Here is a 21,436-nt window from a genome sequence, read left to right on the forward strand (position 1 = left end):
GTACAAAAGCTGCTTCAACCAGCTACCAACAAAACAAAAGGTTAAGAAAAATCAATATACATGCACATGTTTGTCCTCTGAAAGATTAAAAAAAAAACAACATTCCTGAAGTTGTCCTCCAGCAGATGAGCAGAATTTTCTCCATTCTCTGCACTATTTTTTAGAAAGATATTGCCAAAGCCCATGTGATCAGCATTAGACATCTACAACAAAAACTCCTGGTCTCCAGTGACAACATTTTGACCTTTTGTTTAAGGAATTTGAAGGACCTTTCTCATGCATGAAGGAATTAGCACGCTTTTGGAGTGGGCATGAGTGCAAGCACTGCACTTTCCACAGACCAGCAGAAGCATGGGGACAGAAGCTGTAAAGCCCTGAGATCCAATACCCTACTCCAGAAGTCACAGTCCCAGCAGCTACCTCTTCTTACAGCCAGTAACCACTTTTTCTCAGCACTGTGAGGACAAGGGCAAACTGAAGAAACTCTCATACCCCCTGAAGGCAGAGGCAAGAAGGGGTCCTCTGAGCCACAAGAAAGGTGGGGATTTTCATAGCAGACTTTGCAAAGATTCATTAAGTTTCTCAAAAGATCTTTACTTTTCAAAGATGCCTCATTAGGAACATGCCTACACTCCAAACCCTCTGTTACTCCTTTAGGAGAAAGAAGAAGGACACTGTGCCCAAGAATCACAGAATCACAAGGTTGGAAAAGACCTTTAAGATCATCAAGTCCAACCATTCCCAACCTAAGCTAAACCATATCCCTGACCACCTCATCTACCTGGTTTTTTTAAACACATCCAAGGAGTGTGTTTAACTCAGTGTAACTCAGCATCAGCACTGCTGAGGGTGCAACTATGCTGCCTCATAACTCAGCTTCTCCAGTAGCTCCTGACATTGTGGAAATGAATCAGTCCTGTCCTGGGGCAGCGCTGCACATCATTCATCCTGACAGCATTCCCACAGGACACACAAGGCACCACGTGCTGCTCCATTCACTGAACACAGACATTTTTTCTAAATAACCAATCTAAACCTTCCCTGGTGTAACTTTAGGCCACTTCATTTGTCCTACCACATGGATTCCAAGAGAAGACCTGAACTGGGGGTCTGCTATGTGGACCTGCTCGAGTCAGGGCTTTGGGGCAGCACAGGCACTAGATGTCTGTACCTCATGGTTTGGGAGCCAGATGACCTTAGTGGGATTATGGTTGCTGGTTCAGCTCAAGTACCACTTTTATTTTCAGTTTTGTACCCAAACTAGTGAGCAGCACACCCCCTTCTGCTCAGCAAACAACGTTTTCCAAATCAGCCCATACTTGAGGCTGCCTTTTTTCTCTATTTTTGGCAACAACAGGAAAACCAAGGTGACTGTGATCAGTACCCAGGTCCCACTACAGGAAATAACTCCCCAAGAACAAATGTGTTCGCCAACACAACAGGAAAAACTGACACTTCACAGGGACAGAAGAGATGTCAAAACTGGGATGGACTTTCCTGTTGGGTCTTCCTTCATCTCAGAGCTTTCTGCACTCAGAAGCAACACTGTAGTGACTAGGGACAACCCAAAATTTGCAAACACTACAGAGACTGTGATGAACACCACTAATGAAACCTGCACAGACATTTATACAAGCTCTCCTGAAGCAGAAGCACCCTGATTTTACACCAGAGCTCCAGTTCATATTAAATACCTTTTCTCAGTTGATTTCACGACTATTACAGAAACACTGACTGATACACTGAACTTCATCAAGGATCTGGCCCCAAATTACAAAATGTCAGAATCATAGAATGTTAGGGGTTGGAAGGGACCTCAAAAGATCTTCTAGTCCAACCTCCCCACCAAAGCAGGATCATCTAGATTAAGTCACACAAGAACACATCCAAACAGAGTTTGAAGGTCTCCAGAGAAGGAGACTCCACAACCTCTCTGGACATGAAAATATTTTTCTTTATGTTCCATGGAAGCTCTCATACTCCAGCTTGCACCCATTGCACCTTCTCCTATCACTGAGAAGAGCCTGGCTCCATCCTCCTGACAATCACCCTTTACATATTTATAGACATTGATGAGGTCACCCCTCAGTCTCTGGCAGGATAAAGAGGCCCAGCTCCCTCAGCCTGTCCTCCTAAGGAAGGTGTTCCACTCCATCACCTTCATGGCCCTGCGCTGGACTCTTTCAAGAAGCTCCCTATTCTCCTTGAACTTGGGGGCTCAGAACTGGACACAATATTCTGGGCACAGTCTCACCAGGGCAGAGCAGAGGGGTAGGAGAATCTCTCTCAACCTCCTAACCACCACACTTGTAACACACCCCAGGATGCCATTGGCCTTTGCAACGAGGGTACATTGCTGGTTATGGTCAACCTGCTGTCCCCCAGGACCCCCAGGTCCCTTTATGCTGCTCTCCATCAAGTCTGTCCCCAACCTATACTGGTACCTGGGGTTGTTCTCCCCCAGACACAAGACTCTACACTTGTCCTTGTAGTTAAATTTCTCCTGCTCAACTCTCCAGGTTTCACTGGATGGCAGCATGGCCTTCTGGTGTGTCAGCCACCCCTCTCAGGTTTGTGTCATCAGCAAACTTGCTGAGGGTGCACCCTGTTCCCTCATGCAGGTCACTGATGAATATATTTAATGCTCCCCCTAAAAGAGAGGCTCTTTTTCTTCTGGAACTGCTGTGAAGTAAGTACACAAATCCCTAACTCTAATATCAGATGAATGTAAATTATTCAGTCTCTTGAAACAGAGAGCTACTAAGCTTGAGTAAATATCAAAAATTATCCCTTCATTAATAAAATAATTCCTATTTATAAAAGGCCTTTCAGCTTCACATTTTAAAGCATTTCACAGACAGTCACACTAAATAGATTTTGCAGGGCTAAACAATGTCTCTTTTTGAAAGACATAACTGTCTTTGCTATAACCAAGTAAAACATTGTGATACTTGGAAGAGGCTCTTCTGGTTTTGTTTGTTTACAGGAGAACAACGTAGTCAAAGTTTTGCTACTTTTCACAGACAGTTTCCCTTTACAGGCCTTTCACAGAGCAACAAGAGAGAAATAAATAGCCTTCTAAATAAACAGGGAAATGCAAGTGTAAAACCTCAAGGATTGGCAGAAGACTACACATAAATGTCTGGGAAATAAAGCTATCAAGAAAAGGAAACTTTGCTACATTTCAAACCAACTGCCTGCTGTTAAGCTTTGTAATATTTCTCTGAAGCTGAGTAAAGTTATAGGCAAGATACCCAGCCAGGTCTAAATTTATTTACAATGGTATTCTATGAGCCAAAAAAATTCACCTGTTGCTTCACAAGTTCATCCTCTCTACAAAAATAACACACAGCAGAAAGCCATTTCAACTCCTTTCCATGCTGTTTGCTTTCTGTACTTGGCTAACCCTAAGAAATATTAACCCAACACTTTTTTTTCTTCCTTTGCAATCAGTTCTGCTTTCAGGTTTTCATGGTCTGCCTCAACGTGATGCTTCAAGCTCTGCAAAGAATCTCTACATCCAAACAGAGTTCTAATTAAATTCAGGAGGTTTAGTTATCAGGCTGTTCTACTGAACAATTTTCACTTCACAAAGTTAATAACCTTACTGTAACATGTAACTTTGGATCTGTGTTGCATGTATCAGTAGTATTGCTGATGACACCAAGCTGAGTGAAGTTAATGTGCCCAGAGGGATGGGATGCCATCCAGAGAGACCTGGACAGGATGGGGAAGTGGGCCCAGGGGAACCTCACAAGGTTCAACTAAGTCAAATGATGGGTCCTGCATCTGGGTCAGGACAACCCCCATTATCCATACAGGTTAGGAGATGATGTGCTGGGAAGCAGCTCTGAAGAAAAGGACTTGGGGGGACTCATGGGTGAGAAGCTGGACATGAGCCACCAATGTGCATCTGCAGCCCAGAAGGCCAATCCCATCCTGGGCTGCATCCCAAGGAGTGTGGCCAGCAGATCAAGAGAGGGGATTCTGCCCCTCTGCTCTGCTCTGGGGAGACCTTACCTGGAGTGCTGTGTCCAGCTCTGGAGCCCTCAGCACAAGGAGGACATGGACCTATTGGAGCACATCCAGAGTAGGCCACAAAAATGATCCAAGGAGCATCTCTCCTATGAAGCCAGGCTGGGAGAGTTGAGCTGGTTCAGCCTGGAGAAGAGAAGGCTCTGGGGGCACCTTATCACAGCCTTCCAACACCTGAAAGGTGCCTGTAAGAAAGCTGTTGAAGAGCTGTTCCCAAGGGCATGGAGCGATGGGATGTGTAACGGTTTTAAACTAAAAAGGAGAGATTTAGGTTGGGGATTAGGGGAAAGTTCTTCCCTCTGGGGGTGGTGGATCCCTGGCCCAGGTTGCCCAGAGAGGTGGTGGAGGCCCCATCCCTGGAGGTATTCAAGATCAGGCTTGATGGGGCTCTGAGCACCCTGCTCTAGTGAAGATGTCTTTGCTCACTGCACGGGGTTGGACTAGATGACCCTTAAGGGTCCCTTCCAATGTAATGCATCCTGTGATTCTATGATTTTTAGACAAACGTGATTTCCTACTTAGAGAACACAGTAGCATGAGCTCACTCATTTTATATTAGAAATTAAATAAAATGTCCAGATTTATGAGAGATATAAAAAGGTTATTTCCTTTTAAATACTCTTGGAAATTATAGGAAACATTTAAAAAAGAAAAAAAATACTACAGGAATTGCTGCTGCAATCAATGCATGTATATTATTTATTCTTCCACTGTCTACAAGTAACTGTATTTCCTGTAAATTAAGGTTGTCTAGCTACAACTTACCATCTTTGCCTTTCCAATTCATTTAAACTTGGAGCTGATAAAGAAACAAATATGCACAGCACACCTTAAATCCACAGTTTCTCCTTGCCCTAAATAGGGGGTATAAACTCCCAGTAACAACTCCAGGTGAGAACCCTGATTACTATTTTTTTTGGCAGGTTTTCACAATTTCTCATGTCTTTATTATGCAAAAGGTCCATGTGAACTCACGAACATTTGCACCCTGGTGTGTAAGCCCAGATATCAAATTTGGATGAACACTACCCATTTTATAGCCATGTATTTGGTTATTAAGTTTCCCATTCCCTCTCTTTCAATAGTTATTATATATAAAATAGAAAGTTAACAAAGTACACTCCTAGGTACAGTCATACCTCATGTTTATATGAAGTCATACAGATGTGTACTTTTCTCCACTGACATACATACATAGACATAACTCCAACCTAAACAAGCCTGGTTTTATGAGTTTTTCTTACACAACTAATGAACCTCATACACTTGAAACAGAAAAGACAGATGCCCCAGTCTGTGCTGAGTATCCCCTTTCATTCATTGTTCAGTGTGATCCTTTGTTACCTATTACCATACAATTCAGAGGCTGCAGTCACGACCCAGGAAAGGCTAAGCAGTTCTGTGAACCACCTGCTTTTCTCAGAGCTGCCACCTGCCTACCTCAAGTTTTGCAAGATCTGAAAGACTAGTTTGCAGAATACTGAAAACGATCCAAATTTCATCCTAAACATTATCATTCACAGAGGACTTAAAAAAAAAGAATCAAGGTCATGACGTGTCCTAAATACAGAACTTTGTTACAATAACTTCTCCAAAGTAACAGAATGAAGTTGGTTTCTGGCAAAGACATTGAAGTAGGAACCAAAGTTTGAAAGTTCATTAAAGCTCACAGTATCTATCATACCAGTTTGATTGCTTGCTGCTCACACACTCTTTAGAAGGTGCACATAAGGCCAACCCTTAAAAAAGCTTCAGTGCAGGAAATCAGCTGCCAATCCCCTGGTTATAAGCAGCAGAGATTTACAAGCAGTTGAAAAAGGCACTGAAGGAAATCAATTAAGTGAATGCAGGTCCTTGCTTGGGTCCAAGGATATCACAGAATCATCCTCTAGCAGAGGAGGGCGCAGGAATAAGGACAGACAAAAATCAATAGCCTAAACATGACTAGATGCAAGTGCTTTCTTACAAACCCCCACAGGACAGACCCAGGAGAAGCACTACTCCTCCCACTACCGCATCCTGAAACAGAACGGGAGTTTGCACACCAGACTTGGCCCTTACAACTTGTCCAACTAGCTGTATCTTAGTCACTGCTGGGTGCTTGGGGATGGGGGTAAACCATGGACTCAACAGCAGCAAGAGGCAGCCTTGACTCTCCCTGTAAGCCACTAAGCTAGTGCCAGGTGTGGGGCTTGCTCCTCTACCCCAGGACACGGCAAAGTAAGGGGAACAGGGACAGGCGAGCCAGGCAGGGCAGAGGAAGGGGGAAACCCCCCTCAGGGGACGGCCTGCACCAGCACTGAGGCCTCCTCACCCCTGTCAGAGCCCTGGAAGGACCCGAGGCTCTGGAAGCTCGGCCCGAGGAGGTCCCCACAGCACTGTAGGGCCCGCACAAGACCCTAGGCCGCCCCCCTGGGCCCACGCAGCGCCCAGGAGCGGCCCTGCCGGCGGGACGGGAGGCTGCGGAGCGGGGCCGCGCCGCCCCTACCTGATGACAGAGATAAGCAGCCCCGAGGGGTCCTTGCTCTTGCTCATGGTGCTCCGGTAGCGCCCGGCCGCTTCGCCCGCCGCCATCTTGCCCCCTTCCGAAACACAGGTCAGCCACCCGCGCTGGCACGGCGCAGCGAATCAGGAGAGAGGAGGCGGGCGACTGATGGCTTATAACCCAATAGAAGGCGTGGAAGGCGGGGCGAACGGAATCAAGCTGCGATGCAGCGAGAGGTGGCTCCGCCGCGGCGCCCTCTGGGAGTTGTAGTTCTTGTGGCGGCGGCTCCGGCCTGGTACCGCCTCAGGCGGGGGGTGGTAGAAACTCGCTTTCGACGATACAGTCGGCCCTTCGAGAGGCGGATAAAAGTGATTAAGTTAGATACATCAAGGCAAGATGTATCAGCAAAGAGGGCTGCGCTCAAAAGTCTTCATTTGTTCTGGAAGCCTCAGAAAACAGGGTGGGAGCGTGAGGCACCAAAGCCTTCCGAGCAGAGCCTGGGCGTGCCGCCTCACACCTCCTGACTGCTCCCAGGCCTTTGCTGGACAGAAAGGCAAAGGATTTAAACGTTTATAGCCTTTATAGCCTTGGGATTGTTCAGCCTGGAGAAGAGGAGGCTCAGGGGAGACCTTATAGCTCTCTATAACTTCCTGAAGGGAGGTTGTAGTGAGCTGGGGGTCGGCCTCTTCTCCCGTGTAGACAGCGACAGAACTAGAGGGAATGGTATCAAGCTGCGCCAGGGGAGATTCAGGCTGGACATTAGGAAGCACTACTTCTCTGAAAGGGTAGTCAGGCACTGGAATGCACTGCCCAGGGAGGTGGTGGAGTCACCGACCCTGGGGGTGTTCAAGGAAAGACTAGATGATGTATTGAGGGACATGGTTTAGTGGGAGCTAGTAGTAATAGGTGAATGGTTGGACTAGATCATCTTTTAGGTCTTTTCCAACCTTGATAATTCTGTGATTCTGTGATTTAAAGTGAACAAAATGCACTTGCTGCTTTGAGTAACGGGTCCTACAAGCTAGCTAATGCTAAATACTAACTGCCTGCCACAGCCCCGAGGGGATTCTGTTTGCAAGAATGGCTGCTACGCTGGAGCGTCACAGCATTTAACATCTTTAAGTTACTGTGTTTAAAAAGAGAGTTTTCCTTCTGGTTTCTCCTGGAAGATGGTGAGGTGAATTAAGCTGAAACAGCCCAGGTGATCTTTAAAGTCAGCTCTGAAAGTAAACCTGATGAGTCAGAGTTTTGCGTTTGAACTGCTGTTTTTGCAGAGCTGGGGGGTGACAAGTCAGAGGCAGCTCACAAACTGTCTGGAAAGTGGCAGGATGCATTTGCTGAAGGTCAACTTGCTTGTAGCCTGACTTGCCTTACCATTGACATGCTCCATCTCCTGCCACAGGGTCGTCTTCTTTAGAGAAGGAAAGGTGTCCGCTGCTGTGTTTTCAGTGACTTGCTGGGCAACATCAAACACTTTTTTGTTTGTCATTTTACAACTGCAACCTCACTTTCCCCATGTGCAGATGAGGAATAATGGTACCTCTCCAGTCAAGTCTTTGAGAGCTTGTGTTCAAAGAGACCCAGGTTTGTTACTGCAGGGCCAGGAATTCCTTAGCAAAAGCAGTAACAGTCAGGTACTAATAGCTCCTGGGTGCTTCCTAAAGCATGGTCACTCCATCATGTCAAAGACACTACTCTTGCCTGCTATTTTGGAGTTGTTTCTTCAGCCCAAAGCTGCACCTTAAAGCTTTTAATTGCATGAAAATTGCTGAAATCTGTAGGTAAGTCAACAGTACCCATTTGCATGAACTGTATTTGAAATATAATTGGAAACATGGCATTCCTAGTGCTTATTGGCAAGGGAATGATTTCAACAGTAGCTTTTGCAGTAGAATCTCTTTTTATTATCAACGGATGTATCTATTATCATTAAGAGAATGGCAGAATAAGAGCATTGGCACTTTAATTCTGAAAGAAAAGATACTTTATTCCTGAATAACCAATGTGTTTTCAGAACAGAATAATTACTCCAAAGTAAAGTGATTTTTATCTCCAAATAGGGTGTGCACTTGAAGTATGTTCCTGTATAGCTGTTCTGCTCCATTTCCCCTGTGCAGGCAGGCTCTCAGCTCTACAATTTGCCATTCAGCTACACCAAAAAAGCTCATCTTCCTTGATTTTCTGGGCAGGTTTGCTAATGCCTTTGCTCAAGGATGGTGATTTGAATGGCAGGAGTTTTATGCACTGGCTGGAGGGAGTTTTTTCTCAAACTGCCGACTTGCCAATATTGTTTTTTTGTTAATTGGCAATTCATATTGACTGCTCTCTACCAGCGTGTCCTGGAGATTGCAGTGGGGATGAAATCAATGTGTCCTACCTTTTCATTCCTGACAGCTACAATAATCACCTCATTTAGGAGGAACTTCATCAGGACAAACAACAGCAAATCTCCCCCAGAACTGTAACCTTGCTGACTTTCAATCCTGAGGTCTAATTGCTAAACCACTGCCTTGTTTCATTTACAAGCCCTTTCCCTTCACTCCCACCCCAAACAGAGCTGTAAGTGTGAATTTATGTTTTCTTTAAACTAAAGGAAAAAAACCAATGTAGCAGAGGCTGATGCAGCCCATGAACACTGAGGTCTTTCTTCATTAATAATATACGATGCAATGAGGATGAAGGGTTATGAGAACAGCATTTTTCCCTTACACAGCTTGCAAGAAAGAGTGTCAACTTGAAAAGTGATGGATTGGAAATCAGGGAACAGAAATGTACTATTCCTTTTCACATTTATTTTACATAGTGAGGTATATCTAGCAAAATGGTTGGTCCCTTGACTACTCAAATCAAATAAAGTCCAAACTGACCAGAACATTTTCTTGATGATGAATTAATCAATGTCACAAGTTGTCTGCAAATATTAGAGGGGCTCAATGAAGGATCCCCCAAAACCAGAAAAAACTGGGAAGCAGTTTTGGTTTCACTCTTTCTCCGATCCCTCCTTCATAAAGGAAAGGGCTTGGTGTGGAGGTGAGCACGTGCTCTGCTTTTTCTCATCCACTGGTCCAGTTGCCACCACCATAGTGGCAGTGAGCTTTTCCAAAACAAAGCCTGAGTAGGCACAGCAGAGCAGTTCTTTCACAAATATGGTGTACTCCCTTTGGGAAACCTTTACAAACTCCACTGGCAAAAGAGCTCCTTTCCCCATATAAAACATGTGATACTGAGGGATTGCTTTGCTTTCCCCCTTTCCTGAGACATTTTTCCCTGCAAAGCCTTTCTGCAGTTTATCCGCTGGTATTTTCTAAGTGTTGCTTGTGAATCCCTAAATCTAAGAGATTTACCATTGCTCAGTGCTGATGCACAACAGGTCTCTCATCCATAGGTTTAACATTTTAAAAAATACCACATTTTATTTTGTTATTTCATTTCCAACATTAGTAGAAATGTCAGAGAAAAGGGTTCAGCTCACACCAATATCTTAAAGGTGTAATTGCCTTGTCTGTAATGCGTTTATATTAGTTAAAATGAAATTACCTTTGACTTGCATCAGTGTAAATGGGAGCAGAGTGAAGGCCACAGTTTCCATCTAAGACTGTAGGAGCAATTTTGCTTGTACAAAGCAAGCATAATTCATTTGTCATATATCAGTTTAATAAAATATATTACCTGTTCTTGCAGAGCTTGTCACCCTGACATCAGCTGCATCACACTGAAATCGGTCCCTGGTCAAAGAATCAGGTCCCAGACCCCCACTTCTTACAATAGACCTAATTCTGGTTTTCTTATGAAGCTTTATCAGGCTTAACCAATCTGCCTGAATAAGAACTGAATTCAAGTCTGCCAAAACATCAGGCTTTGGCCCCCATGGTGAGTCACTTGTCTGGATGACCTTGTTATTCCTATTTACCATTATATAAGTCTGCACTAAAGGTGGTTTAGGTTGTTTTCTTGACTTTCCTGCATGACAACAGTCGCTATCTCTTCCGAGCACGTAGCTGCCATCAATTCTTTCTGTCTCAGCTTGTGAATATGAAGTAAGCAACCCATGGGGCAGGAGAAGAAGTTGCCTGGCGTAATGCTGGGAATCAAGGCAGAGATATGATTCAAATGCCTTCTTATTGTTTTTTGCCTCCTGACATTTCCCAAGTTGCACTGTGTACTGCGGCTGCAAGGGAAAAAAAAATAGTAACTAAGATTAAGCTAAGTGGAAAAGTACTGCTGCCTTTCCAATGTCAAAGCCACGGTACCTATGGTAATGCAATCCCTGAAGGAAATCAGAGCAGAAGTGTGAGGTGTTTTTCTTTATATGCAGGTAAAATACTGTGAAAGAAGATGAGCTGTTCTTCTGTGAACCATATAACATATCCCCCCCCCCCCCGCCCCACCCCAGATTATTGGGGTTTATTTTCCCCCGTTTATTTTACTTATCTTTACTAAGAGAATGGTGTTTTTACAGTTTGCAATCCATAACAACAGAGAGGCAAGACTGAACCTGACAATGGCAGGACAAGGGGGAATGGATTAAAACTAATGGAAGGAAGGTTTAAATTAGATATTAGGGAGAAGTTTTTTACAGAGAGTGGTGAGGGGCTGGAACAGGCTGCCCAGAGAGGGGGTGGATGCCCCATCCCTGTGGGTGTTCAAGGCCAGGTTGGATGGGGCCGTGGGCAACCTTGTGTAGATCCAGGCCTGGAGGTTGGTGTCCCTGCCTGTGGCAGGAGGGTTGGAGCTCTATGATTCTTGGGGTGCCTTCCAACTCAGACCAGTCTGTGATTCTATGAATTTGTTCATGCACTTGGTGACCTGATTCAGATCTGGCCAGAATGATTTATGTCAGAAAAAGGAAAAGAAACCCTGTAATTGATCCCATGGAATAATCTGTTATTATGGCTTATTTTGTTAATTGATCTAATTCCCTGGGAAACAGTAAATAGCAAAGTGGTAAAGCAGCTTTCTAATCTAGTTACGCCTTAACACAGTTACTGAGTCATGTGAAGCTTGAGCCCCAGAGCCTGCATTCACCTTCCAGGAGCTTGAACACACTCCATAGCCTGCTCAGCAAAGCACATCTATACTTTTGTGTAAGGGCTTTGTTCAGAGACTTTTCTGGCAGTGGCAATACATATAGAAGGAATATAATTTCTTTCATCATTATTGGGTATTGTAGATACACCAAACCTTGGGCTTAGGAAGCCTAAATGTAACTTGCCAACGGTGTCTTCAATCTTATGTCCAAGACGAACCTCCAATTTGATGTCCAGCATCCAGTTGTCCTCAGATATCTTGAAATCCTTAGCCCATCTCTTGTTCAGGTGAACAGCTGCAGGCTGTGTGTTGGCTGGTTGAACTTAAAATTTTGAAGCCTTATCTTCATTTGGAGCCATGGAAAACCTGAGGTATGTCAGAGACAAACACCACCACTCACATCCCCACTCTCTCATGCTTAATTATGCTTCCCCACCCCCCCACCCCCAACTCTTCTGTAAGGAGTTTTTAGATCCTATCCACAGGCTTCTCATTTTAACCCAGCTCCATTAAGTTCCCTGTATCTATCTGACCTTCGGTCTCCATGTAATTACTTGTGGATTTTTTGGGCATCAACACTTGCCTCAGGTGATATCCAAGCCAGTAAGTACCTACAGTTTGGGGGAAAAGAGGTGGCTGGATAGAAAAGAAACTCCAGATTTCCTGCTGGCACCGAGGGGGAGGTGGAACGACTTGGCTCATCTGTTTCAGCAAATTCACATGGGAGGGAGAGGTAATGGATGCCTCAACCCCAGGAAAAACCCTTAGATCAGAGCTCCACCGTATTAAACCATAGGCAGCCAAGCATGACATACATTGGAGATAAGAATTCATAAATTCCATTGCTCACAGAAGTATTTTGTCCTACTGAATACAGCTTTGGATATTTTCTGGTTTGTGTAACTGGCAGCTTCAGGCAAGAGAAACAACAAAAACTTGAACTGAAGTAAGTAAAACTCCTGGTACCAGCAACACACTCTTGTATTTTCAAGAAAAGCAGCAGTGGTATCAATCCTTCTGAAATGAGACATCAGACATCCAATTTCAAGGCTTCCCTTGCAGAAAATGGGGCATAAGTTTCAGCAGCTGAACGGTCCTTTTGGCCTCAAATGTAATTTACTATGAAGTGATATAAGGGAAGGATAATATGACAGTTGTTGTACTTCTCTAACACTTTTGACAAAATAAATATATCGCTGGCAAACATATCAAAACTCCCATTTTACAGGAGAAACTGTGACCCAGTGATACTAAAATCAAGCATGCAGCAACAAACCCCACTTACCTTACAAGCTCAAAATTTTGCTACCAAGAAGGAGGAGAAGCTGGAATGATGAATTTGTGCCCCTGTACTCAGCATTGGTGAGGCCACACCTTGACTACTGTGTGCAGTTCTGGGCTCCTTACCATAAGAAGGACATGGACGTCCTGGAACATGTCCAGAGAAGGGCAACCAGGCTGGGGAAGGGGCTGGAGGGCAAATCCTCTGAGGAGCAGCTGAAGGAGCTGGGGGTGTTGAGCCTGGAGAAGAGGAGGCTGAGGGGAGACCTTATCACCACCTACAACTACCTGAAGGGAGGTTGTAGAGAGGTGGGCGATGGTCTGTTCAGCCAGGTGACAGGAGATAGGACAAGGGGTAATGGGCTCAAGCTGCCCCAGGGCAGGTTTAGATTGGATATCAGAAAAATATTTTTTACTGAAAGAGTTGTCAGGGGCTGGAACAGGCTGCCCAGGGAGGGGGTTGAGTCACTTTCCCTGGATGTGCTCAAAAAAGGGTTGATGAGGTACTTAGGGATATGGTTTAGCATAGGATGGGAATGGTTGGACTTGATGGTCTTCAAAGGTCTCTTCCAACCTTGTGACTCTGTGATTCTGTGATTCTCTGATCTATATTCAGTCTACAGTTAAACATATTTGAAGGACAGCCATGCTGAAGGACAGGACAGAGTGTCAGTGCCTCTGAAAGGGCTTTTGACAACACTGTCCTGCGTGTCAGCAATCTGAGCCTCCCCACTCTTTGACCAGCACCTTCTTGTCCTTTTCATTAAGACAAATCAGTGAGGAAAAGTGTTTCTTTGGTGGAGTTTATTTATTAAAATCCCTGCAGGCTTTCTGCAGTGTAATACCTCAATACCAGAGCAGCAGTGAGCTTCAAATGTGCATGATACCAACAGAGCTATATCCATCAAGTGTTGCTGCTATGTTCTTCAACAGTGTTCTCTCCCAGTTGCCTTTGAGAATGTCAACCAACTCCTTTGGTGTTACTATCCTGATCACTGTTGCTGTGCCTCCCCCTGCCTTGTTTTTTTCTTTCCCCTCACTAAGAAACGTTATCACCCATCACCTCAGAATTATTCCAGTTTGTTGGGTGAGATGAGTCCTGAAGAAGTGGTCACTGGTTTGACTCTTAGGCTGGGCAAATCTACAATATCTGGACATACCCATGAAGCAGCCTGGTAATTCAGACTGGAAATTGATAGTAACCAATCTACAAGAAGGCAGTGATGGTAACTCCCAAGTATTTGGTGTTGTGAAGTGTTTGTGGGTATATGAGGATGCTCAGAGAGCTACAGGCACTGCAGCTTTGAAAGCATTGTGATAAAGAGCTAACTGAAGCACCAAATCTACAGGAGCAGACTTAAATCAACTTTATTGTACAGCAGTGCTATGTGGGCACTGACTAAGGCTGAAGATAGATGTCTTTAATTTTTCCTGTTATTGTCAGCAAGAAGGACAAAATCAGCAAGACAGATACTTGCAGATGAACCCCTCAACTCCATCACCACTAGTGCAGGGTTTTGAGACAGACACCTTAGGATGGGAGAGCTCTACATCTTGTAGTGTTTGGCCAATGATTTTGCAGTCACCAAAAGACCTGACAGGGGATTAAGGGATGTCAGTGGCAAAGAGACAGTCCACTGTAATAACCTTAAGAAAGCGGGGTCCAGGTGGCCTTTGAAACACAAGAAGAATGTGTCTCTTGGAGATTTGCTTTATGATGTTGCAGGAATTTAAGCTGTGAAGTGCACTTGAAAAGTTCCTAGAAATGGTGGTGTAACTAATTTCCAAACAACTCAGCAAAGGTTCTGCAATTCCCATTTAAAACCTGGAGAGGTACTTAACACTCAGCAAGAAAATGAAGTCTAATCTACTGTACATCTATAAAATAAAATGTAACACAATAAAATTAACTAAAAAAGGTCCTTTAAAATGGCATTGGTGTGACTGGTGATGGTTTTTAAAAAATCCCCTTCAGGAGAGGCAAGTCCTACCATCCACATGATAGCGTTTTTTTCTATGAACATTGTGAGTTTGGAGAAGAAAAACATTTCGATGAGTTTCCAGCTCCAGGGATGGGGTGAAAAATTAGGTCAGCCCAACAAATAGATATCTGTCACAAGCTAATAGATATGTCACAACAAGTGCTGAAGACAACCATTCAGGTCCTGAAGATCGTTCAGCTGTTTCTTTTGCTGTCCTTCATCACTACTACCCTCCATTCCCGATTCTTCCCCCATTCATCTGCTGCCTTTCCATTGTGTCCTCTCTTCCTTCACTTTTATATTAATCCTTTCCACTAAACACCATTGATATTTCAAAAATTCTAATGGCACAAATTTACAAATCATCGCGCCGCTGGTGTCTGTGTTACATCCTTTACCTTCTTAAACTCAAGTGTCTCATCTGTTTAAATTATAAACTCATCAGGGCAGAGGCCACACTTTAACCTTAGCATAGCAGAGATTTATGTAGCATAATTAAGTAGGATAATAAAACACACCTCAGTGAAGGTTGAAATGTAAGTTGTGGAATTTACATTGGGTTCATTGCTCTTAAGGTGAGAGGTGAACACAATGATGACTTAGTCTAACTCCTTGAGTAACTTAGGCCAGGGGACTTCATTCAGTGAGTCCTGCAGAAACCTACCATGCAGAAAGCCCTGCTAGTGGGCTACTCACCCAGTCCCATAACCCACCATAACCTGTTCCAACCAAAGTTTGTCCTTCCTAGCCAGCCTCTTCTCTGTGTCTGTGGGGACAGGACAAGGGGTGATGGCTTCAAGTTGGAGCACAGGGAGTTCCTCACCAATCTGGGGAAGAACTTCTTCCCAGTGAGGGTGAGGGAGCCCTGGGACAGGCTGCCCATGGGGGTGTGGAGTCTCCTTCTCTGGAGATATTCCAGATATGTCTTGATACCTACCTGTGTGACCTGTCCTAGGGAGCCTGCTTTGGCAGGGGGGTTGGACCTGATGGTCTCTTGAGGTCCCTTCCAACCCCTACGATTCTGTGATTCCTACTAAAATTGTGTCCCATTTGATTTGTTTCAATTTCTCTTGCCCAAGCCTTCAGCCACTTGATCTTACTATGACAGAGTATCTCCAGACCTCAACCTTCTTCTGTCCCTGTGCCTGCGACTCATTCATGCAACTGTGTTATCCGAGGCTCTCTGATGTGAAGAACATTGCAGGCTAAATTACAAGGTCTTCATACTCTATATACCACTTCCCCAGCAACGTTTTCTGGTGTCATAGATAGTCACAGAAAATTGGGGCTTTTGCTACAACTGCATGAAACATAAATGTGGCTTTGGAGCAGCAGGATGCAGGAGGCAAACACTTTGCATCTCATAACCAATGCATGTGTCTGTGAATCTCTCTGAGCTTTAGCCACATGTCCAGAACCTGCACATCTCACTGAGAAGCAGGATGATGAGAACAAATATCCATGCTAGATTTGTGCTTTTCTGAAATTCTTCTTATTAGTAACAAGATGAGCCCATGAGTCACCATGGGACACCATTCCCATGGGAGCAGACTGGCCCCACCAAAACCATGCACGTGGGCACACAGGGGCTTAACCAAGTCAGCCGTGGATTTGGGCATATGCTAAGAGTTTAAAAGTGCAGAACAGTGAACAGGCTTTGTTGGTGTGCTTTTCTCACCGAGGTAAACAGGAACCAGAGAAGATATAACACACACTCACTTTCATTTTTCCAAGGGAAAAAGCAATATGTGCGTAGCCTTGGGTTATGAACATCGTGATCGCTCAATCACAGTCTCAGTGACTGGCTGCAGTCATTACAAGCTCAGTAAATTTTGGAACCTTTGGAAAACTGCTGCCGCCTTTTCAGTAAGAAGCCATTTGTCTGAAGTGGTTTTAGCTCAGTGGGTTCAAAAGTCACTGGGATGTGATGGCAGGAAAAGCCATGGGGGTAGACAGATTCCTCAGTGTATTTCTGCCTTCACTCCTTACAAAGACAACACGGAGGTAAGAAGGGGCTAGGAGATCTATGAGCAATTTATACCCACCACAGCTTGAAATATAAATCAGCATGCTGCAGAATGAAAAGAAAATCCAGAGGTTTTTTTCTTTTGTTTGACTTCACATTTTCTTTGTGTTTTCATGCTCCTCCCAGACACTCAGCTCTCCCTAAGTGGAGAAAAAGCAGTGAATACAGAAACCAGTCTGGAGCCACCAAGGATCACCAGGCTGGCAGTAGGGAGCAGGGAGGCTGGCACACACATGAAGTCTCTTTAAAGGTCAAGCTCTCTCCTTTATATGGTTTCCCTGTGTGACATCAGGCATGAAGGTGGACCTTGGGGATGCAGCAGAATTCTCTTCATCAAAATGCCCGAGGCTCTCTAAGCGCTTACATTTTCACCAGTAACTAAACCTTGATACATGAAGTTTTCATTTTGCAATTCAGAAGCATCCTTACCCCAACAGAGCTTTTCACTGCCCCTGTTCTCACTCAGAATGAAGCAATTTTTTTTTCCACTTAAAAAACCGTGATGTTAAGGTACCTTTTACCCACCCAATGCAGACCTAGATGACCATGCATTGTCTTCTGACTGTCCAAACTCCTGTTGAAGGAAGAACTGGCCTGTCAAAGTGGAAGATGTGTGGTAACACAGCAGTTGGAGTGCTCATCCCTGTACTGAGGGGTACTTCAAACCCTTTGCCTCCTGGGGAACATCCAACCCCACAGTGATGTCTGCAAGGGCTCAGGAGAGTGGAAGATGTTTTCTACAGTGCCAGGCTGAAGTTCTTTGAATTGCAAAACCCACCCAAGAAGCTGATTGAATGCTGAGGGCAGTAGCTTAGACTGAGCTACTTTGGGCTGGGCTGCCATCAGCAGCTGAGATAAGTCACTGAAAGCTAATCCAGAAGTCTTTGCCTGGGCTGCACACAGCAGCAATGAAGATGTCAGGGTTCAAGAAGGGACTTGTGCTATCCACATTATTAAAGAACAACAGGGAAAGGACATGAGCATGCCTTCTTATACACCTGATCTTTTCCTTTGCAATAGCTCCCTAATATTTAAATCAGTTGGGGTTTGGGGGGGAAAAAAACAAAGCAAGCACAAAACCACCACCTTTTCTTTTCTACAGTAAAATACACCAGCTTGACATCCCTCATAGTGAAGATCCTACCTTGCCTGTGTTAAGTGGGAGAGCAGAAAGATAGTAGCATGTACTTTCACCAGGGTATGGTATCAAAGTGAGCAAAACAAATTAACACAGAAATCAAGATCTCAGAGTCACAGAATCATAGGGGTTGGAAGGGATCTCCAGAGCTCATTGGGTCCAACACCCCTGCCAAAGCAGGGTCCCTAGGACAGGTTACACAGGTTGGTGTCCAGATGGGGCTTGAATATCTCCAGAGAAGGAGACTCCACACCCCCCTGGGCAGCCTGTCCCAGGGCTCCCTGACCCTCACTGGGAAAAAGTTCTTCTGTGTATTGGTGTGGAACTTCCTGTGCTCCAACTTGAAGCCATTGCCCCTTGTCCTGTCCCCACAGACCATTCAAAAGAGGCTGGCCATTTTCCCCTGTGTCCCACACTTGAGATGATATTTATAAACATTGATCAGATCCCCTCTCAGTCTTTTTTTCTCCAGGCTGAACTGCCCCAGGTCACTCAGCCTTTCCTCATAGGGGAGATGCTCCAGTCCTTTAATCATCTTTGTAGCCCTGCACATAAAATTCCAGTGCTCCAAACTCATGCAGGTGTCAAAGGAAAAGAAAGAAAATTCAGGCCAAGAATGAGGGATGAAGAAATCCTTGATTAGGAAAGTAGCACTGGGGGCCTGATGAAAGAATGAGAACACTGCCAGTGCACGAGGGAGCTTTGAGTTAAACACCAAGACTCAACTATCTAAATATGGACAGGTGAAATAATACAGTGAAACCCAAGCACGGAATAATATTCTGCTGGGGATTGTTTTATTGTGCCTCAAGGCCTGAATTTCAGATTGTCTCTGCCTGAAAATCCTTTACGCAAAGAAGACCTTTGGCAACTCATATCAGGATTTGGGATTACAAACCAACATTAATCTTTGGGGACTGTAAAACTCTTTGTAGGCTAACCTTCTCCTGCCACATGGAAACAGTTGGGGAGAGGAGACAGGTTTTTGGAATATGCATCCAAAGCCTTTTTTATAATGGAAACATTTATGCTGCAATCAGAGAGTGCTGTAGACCGTGTAGATATGCCTTTGAGAGTTTTTAATAGCTATCTAGGGGTGTGATGCTCCATACCAGTCGCAAACCCTGACTGAGAGAGAGCACACAGTATCCCACACACTCAATTAGTGCTCGTGGTGATTGGCTCTATAGGTTAAAACAAGAGGCTGGGAACTTGGTTTCTGGAAGATCTTGACCCAGATGACTCCAAATATCAGCTGGCAGAAAGCAGTGGGGTGCTTATGAGGAGGCATCTTGTGTAGCTGCAATGGGGGATGGACTGGCCCATATGAGACCTTGGAGCTGCAGCATGTGGCCAGCAGTGTGGAAACCTCTGGAGAAGAGACAGGCCTGCAGGAAAGCCTGGGTCAAGGAGGTAAGATAATTCCTTGCCTGATTTTACAAGGAAGAAGGAAGATTGCAATGTCAGGGAAAGACTCAAACTGGACTCATGGATCACTCCCTGCTGTGTTGAGGGATGGAGCCAGCAGACCACCAGGAGCCCTAATCCTTTGCTGTTTTATGGGCTTAGCTCATCTGTCCTTCCAGTGACTGGTCAAATGGCAACAGGGCCAGGAAATGGACTCCATGGGGCAGGAGGTGAAGCTGCAGAGTGAGACTTGACTGGACAGAGTCATTTTGGAACATGTGATACACTGGTTAAGTGGCTGTGGTCCCTTCCCACCTTCTTTCCATCCCTTTCCAGATCATTCCATGGCAGTTCAATAAATTCCTGAGTTTGCCTCACAGAGTCAGTATCAGCAGTGGATGCTCTACCAGGAAATGAGTGCATTGAACAATTGTCTCACTATTCACAGTACACAAGTCCCAGAATGAAGTCAGAAGATGGAATTCAAGAATACAAACGTAGTGGACAGCTCTGCCAGCAGCAATTCCTCTTTGCTGACCCATTCCATGATACAGGGTCCTGCTCAAGGAAGAGGGAAGTTCAGTACCAATACACTGCTCACTTCTGCTAGAGAAGTGTTTTCTTGCTGAGAATAATGAATGGCTTGAGCCAAATTGTGGCCAGATGGTCCCAATCAGTGGTTGTGTATACCAAGACATGGGAGAGCAGGTCAGTCAAGCCCTCTGACCCTAATATTGTCTGTAGAAAAATAATCAATTTACAAGGCCAGGATGGCTGACCTGTTGGCCGTGTTTGTTGATCCAAGACATAATGGCTCAATAGCTTTAATTATTAAAGCCAGTATAGACAACCATTGATCCTTCCACTTAGTGCCATCTCTCCAGCCTAGATCTCAGGGGTTTAGAGCAAGGGTGTTTGCAGGGAAAGAGAGAGAACAAACCACCTCAAATGGCTGATCCATTGACGTCACCTCAGTTTTGGATCCCCATATTGGAAGTCTGGCTCCCCACAGTCCATCCATTGCACCTTCTCAGAGCAATCAAGCGATGACCCTTCCCTGAAAACACGAGTCCCTACTTTTAAGCTAACAAGACACTGAAAAGACCATTTATAGAGTTGACCCAGATCATCTTTTCTTTCCAACAGTTCAAAAAGCAATCGGCGTAGAGGACATTAATCGAGTCGGCGCCAAGAGGTAATTGAAGACAGTAATTACTCAGTTTTTATAGAGCTGGAAATGTAATAAGGATTTTAAGAAAGTAATAACTGAAGCTTTCTGCAGAGAGATCCCCTGGTGCATACAGTTTAGCTAAGGGCCTATCTTTTTGAAAATACATTTTCTTGTAGTTATTACATCACTGTCTTGCTGGGACATCTCTCCTGAGCCTTTGTAAATGTAATGGGCTTTGCTAAATCTGAATACACTCTCTCTCTGCATTCTCAGTTACTGTGTCAGATTGGCACATCTAATGCAGCAATAATGCAGGAAACAGAAAACACCTATACATATATATATATGCTTTACCTTCTCCCAGCTCCTGGCTTCTCTGTTCAAACCTGGCAGATTTCTGTCAGTCACCCAAGTTTTCTTTCTGCTTTGGAAGCTATGACAAAAAGGATCTGATTAAATTTCCCAAAGGCACATTCAAAGCTCACATGGAACCTGCTAGGCTTTGTGGTCAAAAGCTGATGCAAATTTTCCCAGCAGGCTCAAAGGGCATTTCATTTTGCTGTGCATTCGCTTGCTTAAATCGTAAGATCCTGCAACAGAAAGAAAAACTTATGAAATGGCAAATTTATCTTCACTCAAACCTGATGAAATTTGGCAAAATCTCCCCCTTTATGCAGAGTACTCTGAGTTCAGCTGAGGAGTTTGTCCAGACATCCCCTGCTTCCTGGGATCCATCCCATGTTGTGCCCCAAGGGCAGGACTCCTGGATCATCTTCCTTACTTGGGTACTGATGCCTTATAGACTCTGAAGAACCTGCATTGCCCCGTGCATTTGTTTCTTCACCCTTACTTACTTTTGCCTGAATAATCTGCTTACTTCTTT

The 21,436-nt window shown here is 44.7% G+C and overlaps 1 protein-coding gene across 1 annotated transcript in view; it reads right to left on the bottom strand.

Moving 5' to 3' along the window:
- The window catches only part of EXOC4 (exocyst complex component 4), a gene marked incomplete at its 5' end in the record, with an annotated part of 481,981 nt that extends 475,372 nt beyond the window's left edge, over positions 1-6,609 (bottom strand). The window contains one exon of the mRNA XM_084273112.1: positions 6,524-6,609. Within this exon, the coding sequence (XP_084129238.1) occupies positions 6,524-6,609 (86 nt within the window). The remainder of the gene's footprint in view (positions 1-6,523) is intronic.
- Positions 6,610-21,436: the final 14,827 nt, after the last annotated feature.

Source organism: Gallinula chloropus, assembly GCF_964237585.1.
Source record: "Gallinula chloropus genome assembly, chromosome: 1".
Lineage (NCBI taxonomy): Eukaryota > Metazoa > Chordata > Aves > Gruiformes > Rallidae > Gallinula > Gallinula chloropus.